This window comes from Gadus morhua, chromosome 11 (genome assembly GCF_902167405.1).
Source record: "Gadus morhua chromosome 11, gadMor3.0, whole genome shotgun sequence".
Classification (NCBI taxonomy): Eukaryota; Metazoa; Chordata; class Actinopteri; order Gadiformes; family Gadidae; genus Gadus; species Gadus morhua.
In genome coordinates this window covers 22,804,857-22,813,818 of record NC_044058.1, presented here as the reverse complement: position 1 = coordinate 22,813,818, position 8,962 = coordinate 22,804,857, and the positions used below count along the sequence as shown (strand labels likewise).

Genomic DNA, 8,962 nt, shown 5'->3' with positions numbered 1-8,962 from the left:
ACGGACGCACGTTTCTGACTGATGTTGTAGCGATCAACAAGCATGATGTTTGAATAATGTATGTGGTAATATCTTTTAGACTAACTATCTCCCATGGATGAATCAGTTTGCTGTAATTGGCAGTATGATCATCGATACCACAATAGGATCATCAAAACTTTGTTGCAAATATCATGTTTCATTGAAGGCATCCGAGAGACATCGAAGAAAATGAAACTTGACATTTGCACAAAGTCCATCCCGGTACTGAGGATTGAATCCCTGCTTCGACCCTCTGCGACTACTTGGTGTCCGTCTGAGTAACCGTGTCCCGACATGTGCTGTGCTTCCCCAGGGCCATGGGGGAGGTGCATGGGCAGCGACTGCGGACCCGGGGGCAGCCAGAGCCGCGCCGTCTGGTGCGCCCACGTGGACGGCTGGACCACCCTGCACACCAACTGCGACCAGGCCCAGCGGCCCTCCAACCAGAGGAACTGCTTCCGCGTGTGCGACTGGCACAAGGACCTGTACGACTGGCAGCTGGGCGCCTGGAACCAGTGCGTGCCCGTCTCGGCGAGGGCCAACGGAGCCCCGCAGCTGGCGCTTTGCCACGGCGGCGAGGAGGGGACTCAGCTGAGGGAGGTGGGCTGCGCGCTCCGGGCGGACGGGTCCCCCGCGGACGACGCCATCTGCGAGTACTTTGAGCCCAAGCCCCGTCTGGAGCAGGCCTGCCTCATCCCCTGCCCGCAGGACTGCGTGGTCTCCCAGTACTCGCCCTGGACCTCCTGCTCAAAGACCTGCGGCACCGGCCTCAAGAACCGCGTCCGCAGCGTCCTGGTGCCCCCCATGTTCGGGGGCGCCGCCTGCCCCAACCTCACCGAGTTCCACACCTGCAGGCCGGGCCCTTGCTCCACCCCTGAGGGGGTGTACAGCCTCCGGATCGGGCCCTGGGGCCCCTGTGCCCTGCCTCTGACCCGGCCCGCCCGCCAGGCCAAGCGGCGGAGGGGCAAGGGCCCGGGGGGCAGGGACAAGGTGGGTCTCAAAGACCCGGAGGCCCGGGAGCTGATCCAGAAGAAGCGGACCAGGAACCGGCTGAACCGGCAGGAGAGTCCCTTCTGGGACATCCAGGTGGGGTACCAGACCCGTGACGTGACCTGCAACCACTGGAACGGGACCACCGTGGAGCTACAGTGAGTCGTCTGCTTGTCTGTCTAGATTGCCATCCATCTCTGCCATCTATTGGTCCAAACAGCCGTCACATCTGCACCCACAGCATCACAGACACGATCAAATTTCCTGTCAGGGATTATTAAAGTACCATCTTACCGAATCCTGTGTACAGGCTTCTGCTTATATCGCTATTTCAGCCTTTAAAGAATTCCCTGTTAGTCTCTGATGCTGTTTGAACTGAACAACAGCCCTGACAAAAGAAATATTGATCGAGGACGCTTTCTACCATATTTTTCTGCCAGGTCATCATCTGAAGCAACGACTTGACATTGTGCTGAATTCCTTTTTAAGCAAGGCTTTCATTGCTCTTCAAGGCCTTGCTTCGTAGACATTGCAGCCCCCCTTTTACATTACCGATGCCATGCGCTTGCCTGAGATCTTGTATTTTAGGAACTGAAAAAGGCTTTGATCTCTAGGACATCATGAAGCAGTCTTACTCGCGTCATGGCCGTCACATGCCACTGTACACAGGGATTTGATCCATTATGCACTCAACTGTTCATTGATGTATTGTCAATGTCATGTGGCCCCTATCAGCAACTGGGATCACACCATTTCAAAGGAACCCCCTGAAAACAACTCTGATGCTCAGAGCACCATGAATATTAATCCCTGACTTGTTTATTTTTTCCTTGTGAAATATTCATGCTTGTTTTTGGGCACTATTTCCTTAAAAGTGGAACAAACTTCCAGGGTGTTGCGTTAACCCCATCAAGCCCGGTGCGCTCCGAACATCCCTCTCACTTCACGCCTCTAATGTCCTTTGAACAGTATTTAGTAGAAGGCTTTCTCCAAAGCAGCTTACCGTCAATTCAGATACATGTCATTAAGGAGCAAGCAGTGGCGTCTTGCTCAGGGATGCCTGTAGACTTGCAGTTTGCGCCCAGAGCCTTTCCGCTGGGATTTAAACAACCCGAAGCACTAGACTGTCCTGCACTGTGATGGCGACAGATGCCTCAGATGCACATGGGTCAACCATCTCCTACTGAGGGGACGAACACCTCAGTTGTTGGCCTATGTCTGCATGTTAAAGTTGACCGCCTTACCACCGCACACCACTGAACTGCAGATCACAAACAAAAATTGTGTCTTCGTAGTCGACAGTCTTTCATCTGTACTTCATTTCTGCCGCATGCTGAAGTTGTGTGAATGTCATCTCTTAATAAGATGACCTATATAGAACGCTGTTTTTTGCTGCAACAGAATTCAGTGGCAGTGAGTATTTTTTAATCCTTTCTTTCATTAATATTTCATGAATTGCTGTTCAGGAAAAAGAGTTGTGCGTGTGAGTTTGAAATCACGGCCATTGTTGCTTCGCTGTTGGTTAAAAAACGTCCAGGCATCGCGAAACGGAGCAGTTTAGAGAAGACATCATCAGCTCTTTGAGAGAATGCAAAAGACATTGAGCATTATGCCGTTCCCTGTCTCGCCTCAGCGACAGAGATGAGAAAATAATGACTTCCGACTCCCAACCAAAACTTCAGCGGAAAAATAGAGGAAAGAAAATAGGATCCAGTTTGCCGGGAAAAATGGGTCATTGGTCACACCAGGGAACGCTCAGAACTCAGGGTTCAGTCCGGGGAGGAAATGGAACTTCATGGTACTATCTCCCACTCTCTCTCGCTCTCCCTCTCCCTCTCCCTCTTTTTCTCCCTGACTGTGTTTCCCTCAACAACCCCGGCTTCAATTCTGTTTGTTTTGCTCCGGCGCATAAATGATTTGTCGCTTCGAGTGTGTTTGGCGTCATAACACAGGCGAGAATTCTTCACGGTGTCGCTCTCCGCCGTACCGCGCGGCGCGACTTCAAAAGGGTCCGCGGCGCACGTGTTTCCATTTCCGAGGACACGGTGGTTATGAAGGCAGAGGGGAAGGAAGAAAGGAAGGAACAAACAAACGAAAGAAAGGAACCGGGGGAAGGAAAAGGGAACGGAAAGGTACAGTCAACAAGGAAGAACGAAACGAACAAACGTAAGAAAAGGAACTGAAGAAAGGAAAGGAAAAGGAAAGATGAAGTAAACAAGAAGGTAATGAGAAGCAAAAAAAAAAGTGAAGAGATGAAACAAAGAAATAAGTAGAAGAAATATTGAGAGAGGGAGTGAGGACAACAGAGACACGTCGCGAAAAAGAGCTCAAACTCGACAGGGTCTTCGTTGCTCGCCGAACGTTCGGCGTGGCGGAGGTGAAGATGGGCGGCGGTGGCGGCTAAATGAGGGGTTTCTAAATGAAGCAGAGCTGTAATTATCTCTAATAGCTCGTCAGCTGCAGTCGCTCCAGGGGAAAGACATGCGGTCTGGCTAGCATAATGCGCTCCTCTTTACTTAGAACTAATTTCTAATGATTCCGAGGAGGAAGCCTTGTTCATTACTCGTAAACACTTGGTTGGGGGATGATAAAAACACTGCGTCCTTCATGTCAGCCCCCCCCCCCCCCCCCCCCCCCCCGATGGACTTAGCATTAGCACGCGGTGCTTGTACCTTCGCTCCCCTTTTGTATTATTCATAATGTGAAATGTGGAATGCTAATGAGTTAAGCTAATGGGATGAAGAGGGATCGTAGCCGTGGGCGAGGAGCTTTATGGGAACCTTACTCCTAACGTTACTTTCGCGCTGACGCGTTCGGAAGTGCGATAAGACTTCCCTTACTCGCTCTCTGCAGGGCCACCCTCCCCCTACCTTCAAAGAGTTCAAGGTCTAACCCCAGCCCTGCTCACTGTTTCGCTGGGCTCCCTCCATAGATATATGTACAGACTAGATATCACATTCGGCGTCTAAGCACGCGTCAACCATGCCGCCATCTTGCCGCGGAGTAAACAACCACCTGAATGGATGGGGTTCGATGGGGCAGAGGTCCTTTCCCGAAATCCCTCTAAATCCTATTTTTTAGCAATCTTCAAGGTTTCTGACCAACCTTGTCTCACAGGAATCCTCCACTTGACCACGGATTCTTTACTCAAAATCCGAGGAATCCGCATGGAAACACGCCAATTTCCGTGATATGGCCACGGATTTTGCTCCAATGCCAGTTGATGACACTCATATTCCGTGGCACACACACAGATCCCCGTTTCAATGAACGAGTCAACCACGCCGTCGCTTCACACGGAAATTGGCGTGTTTCTGTGAGGATTCCACGGATTTTGAGTTAATCGTCCGTGGTCATTTCACGGATGCCTGTGAGACCAGGTTGTTTCTGACATACGTCAAACGTGTGTTTGGGTAATGATGGTAAAAAATGTATATATTTACTGTATATTGATCTTGTATTTTACATCTCTTTAAAACACTTCTGACGTATGTCAGAGACCTACGACGTTCCACCGATCAGCGCAGCTCAGGCGATATCTAGTTTTTCAGTTTTTCTATTGGCTCCCTCTTGCCGAGGAGGGCCCTACGACTCATAAAGATGGCCAGGCAGGTGATCTTAATCTGCCTCATCTGCAATTTGCAAAACGTCCGCCTCCCTTGTATCTGTATTCCTCTGCTCCCATTTGCGGTGTTCAAGTCGAGGACGCCTGGAAGTTAAGCGTTTCATTACCGTTAAACGACTACGATAGAAAATGGGGCGAAACGTTTAAAAAACTGACTGATTCCGGAGGTTGCTTGTCCCATTATGGACATAACTCAGTAACACCGCAGTGTGCAGTACAGTGTGCAGTGTAGTGTGATCCCACCAGGCGGCCGGGTCAAACTCAGTGTGAAGGAGATCCTTCTCCCAATCCTCAGCAAATCCCAGGCTTAGTTGATCCCCTGATGAACAAGACATGATTAGCTACATGCATGCAAACACACACACAGGCATGCACACACACACACACACACACACACACACACACACACACACACACACACACACATGCATAGGCGTACACACATACACACACACACACACACACACACACACACACACACACACACACACACACACACACACACACACACACACACACACACACACACACACACACACATACACACACTTAGACATGTGGTGGGTATTCCATCACACATCATTTCTGGTTATTAAAACTTGCTTAAACATCGTCTCACAAATGTACAAATTATAAGTCGCTTTTGATACAAGTGTCTGCAAAACGCCCCAAATATTAATGTTAACTTAATCTTTACCCCCCCCCCCCCATTCCCCCCCTCCTCCAGCGAGTGCACGCCCATGGACCTCCCGCACACCGTCCAGTCCTGCCTCCTCCCCAAGGACTGCCAGCTGAGCGCCTGGAGCGCCTGGGGCCCCTGCTCCAACGCCTGCTCGGACCCCGAGGCCCCCGGCGGGGCCCGCTCCCGGGGCCGCAGCGTGCTCCAGTTCGCCATCGGCGAGGAGGGGGTCCCGTGCGAGGCCCTGGGGGAGACGGAGGCCTGCGAGCCGCCAGGGGAGGGCCCGCTGCCGCCGTGTCCCACGTGAGTGAAGATCCAAGACTCACCTGATCAGATGTTCACCTGGACTCCGCATAGCCCCCCCCCCCCCCTCCTTACCCTCGCCGCCCCCTCCCCTTACTCCCCCCTTACGCACTTATTGTCTGTTGTACTTCCTGGCACTTAAAGATAGTACTTAGCATTGTGTAGCGTCTTATCCTAGCTGTCTCTGTTGCATGCTGGGAATGGGTTAACCTAGTTGTTGTTAGTGCTCGGCGCTTGTTTCTATGAACATCCTTACTGTAACGACAGCACTATATTGTTGTTTCCCTTTCTTCTGACAAATGTACTTATTGTAAGTTGCTTTGGATAAAAGCCACTGCTAAATGCCCTGAATGTATATTATGTGTGGCGGTCGTCGCGGTAACACTGGAGGAAGGGAAGGGGAGGAGAGGGGGGTATTGGGTTCAGGCTTTGAGGGTCCGGGAGGTGGCGTGTTTGTTGTGACTGGCCAGCAGGGTAACAGTCGTAACATAGATGGTCCACTCCAACCCCTGACCCTGGAGAGGGTAATAAGAGGTGGCAGCTGGCCCAGAACAGCTGCTGCAGGCTAACTCAATCAAAACAAACACACACACACACACACACACACACACACATACGCAGACAGGCACACAAACACACACCAACGCATGCACACGCATGCAAACGCACGCACACACACACACACACACACGCGCATGCACACGCAGACACACACACAAACATACGTAGGATGCACGCACACATTCATGCACGCACAAAGACACACGCACGCACACGCGCACGCAAAAAGACACTCGCACACACACACACACGCACACACACGCTCACACACACACACACATGCAGACACACACACACATAAACACACAGACAAATACACACGAAGACACGCACACACACATACACACACACACGCACACACACACACACACACACACACACACACACACACACACACACACACACACACACACATACGCAGCCGAGGAACACAGATGACAAGGCAGACCAACTCAGAGACAGGGAGGAGGGATTAACTAGAGTGCATACGGCCGTCTGTGTAACAGCGATGGCTCTCCAGCTTCCGCCCTTGGTCAGACAGACAGTTGTGGGGGATGAGAGATGTTATCCCGTCGCTCTGGTTGGACACGACGTGTGTTTGTCTATGTGGGGAAACCGGTGGGTGTGTTAGTTATTACAGCAGAGATAAAGAGAGACAGAGACAAACACATACAGAGATGGAGACCGATGCACATAGAAAGACAGCAAGAGAGACAGATAGTGACAGAGAAAGAGAGGGAGTGAAAATGCACAGAGAGAGAGAGATGGAGAGGGAGAAAATATGCAACAAAAAAAAATGTGAGTACGAAGAGTTAGAGAGAGAGAGAGAGAGAGAGAGAGAGAGAGAGAGAGAGAGAGAGAGAGAGAGAGAGAGAGAGAGAGAGAGAGAGAGAGAGAGAGAGAGAGAGAGAGAGAGAGAGAGAGAGAGAGAGAGAGAGAGAGAGAGAGAGAACTCGAGACACAGTCTTTCTCTCAGACAGAGACCATATGCCTTTCTCTTCATTCACCATCAGACGGCTAATTGCTCTCGGGGGTGGCCTTGTGTGTGTGTGTGTGTGTCTGTTTGTGTGTCTGTGTGTCTCTGTGTGTATCTGTGTGTGGGGGGGATACAGCATATGGAGACAGATTATTAGAAGCGCTTGGGATGGGGCCAAACACAAAGTATAGACAAATGGCATTAGAGAGCAAGCATGCTTTCGTAACACACATGCCCAGGCCTGTGCATGCACACGCACACACAGACACACACACACACACACACACACACACACACACACACACACACACACACACACACACACACACACACACACACACACACACACAGACACACACGTTTCTTGACTAAAGTCCCTGTTGTTTTTAAATGTTTCATAGATTTAAAAGATTTTGTTGCAATCTGTGGAGGGAACTTTTTTTCAAGAGCACGATTCTTGTTTTCCTTAATGTGATTTGAGGCTTTGTTTAGTTCTTAAAATGAAAGTACTTCCAGTCATTTATTTTCCCTTCATGACATTTATGTAGCTTTATGTAGTTCTACATAATCTGCACTGTGCATGTTTCAGATTTTCCAAGATTAAACCACATTTGACAGATTCTTATCGTATTTTTACACTCAATCACACACCCCCACACCATTATCTATTCACCGTACACTGCATATCTCTGTGTCTTTCTCTCTCTCTCTCTCTCTCTCTCTCTCTCTCTCTCTCTCTCTCTCTCTCTCTCTCTCTCTCTCTCTCTCTCTCTCTCTCTCTCTCTCTCTCTCTCTCTCTCTCTCTCTCTCTTACACACTAACACACTAACCCTACCTGTCTGTCTCATTCTCTCTCTCTCTCTCTCTCTCTCTCTCTCTCTCTCTCTCTCTCTCTCTCTCTCTCTCTCTCTCTCTCTCTCTCTCTCTCTCTCTCTCTCTCTCTCTCTCTCTCTCTCTCTCTCTCTCTCTCTCTCTCTCTCTCTCTCTCTCTATGCATCCCTCTCTCGCCCATTTTGTTCCCCCCCCTCTTCCCCAGGTACACCTGGCGTAGCACCGAGTGGAGCGACTGCCGGGTGGACCTGTTGCTAAGCCAACAGGACCGTCGGCGCGGCAACCAGACGGGCCTGTGTGGCGGGGGCCTGCAGACCCGGGAGGTGTACTGCGTCCAGGGCAACGCCGAGATCCTCACCTACCTCAGCGACCTGCGGGACAAGGACAGAGGTGAGAGGAAGCCCCTCCCTCGTCACCTGGAGGCCGTGGGTTCGAGTCCCCGTCCTCGTTTCTGCTGCCCTTCGGCACTTTTAGAATAGGAGGCTATTCTGAGAGAGGACTATAGGGGGCTGTCCGTGCGGTAAAACTTTCAAGGGATTATTAAGTGAAAACATGAACAAAGAACATTTACGTATTAAGCATCAAGATCTCATATCACGCCTTTTAATAGGGTTGATAATTCTACTACTAGAATAGTGTTACACGCCAGTCTCAAGCAAAGGGTGAAGTGTCGAAAAATAGTAATGTCACCCCTTTAAGATATGTCTTTTTAGATCTAGAAAAGGCCATTTTTAACGACCACATGTTGTGTGTAATTGTAACTCATTGGAAGGTTAATGTGTTCATTGTTCTGGTAACGTGACCGTGCAGTCGGGGACAGATTATACCACCAGGTGTGAGTGTGATTAGCATTACAAGCAGTTTCGAAAATCGGCCCCATATGAAATCACTAGTGGGCGTGTCCACCTAGATATGTGCTGGATAGATGAGCAGCGTTTACTTCCGTCCACTGGGTGGAAACGGCTTGTTAGGCTAA

General features: G+C 50.3%; 1 protein-coding gene across 1 annotated transcript in view; it reads left to right on the top strand.

Moving 5' to 3' along the window:
• Window positions 1–218: 218 nt before the first annotated feature.
• thsd7ab (thrombospondin, type I, domain containing 7Ab) overlaps window positions 219–8,962 on the top strand; it is an 86,092-nt gene continuing 77,348 nt past the window's right edge. The window contains exons 1-3 of the mRNA XM_030370385.1: window positions 219–1,169; window positions 5,364–5,618; window positions 8,192–8,376. Of these exons, the coding sequence (XP_030226245.1) occupies window positions 316–1,169; window positions 5,364–5,618; window positions 8,192–8,376 (1,294 nt within the window). The 5' untranslated portion in view covers window positions 219–315. The remainder of the gene's footprint in view (window positions 1,170–5,363; window positions 5,619–8,191; window positions 8,377–8,962) is intronic.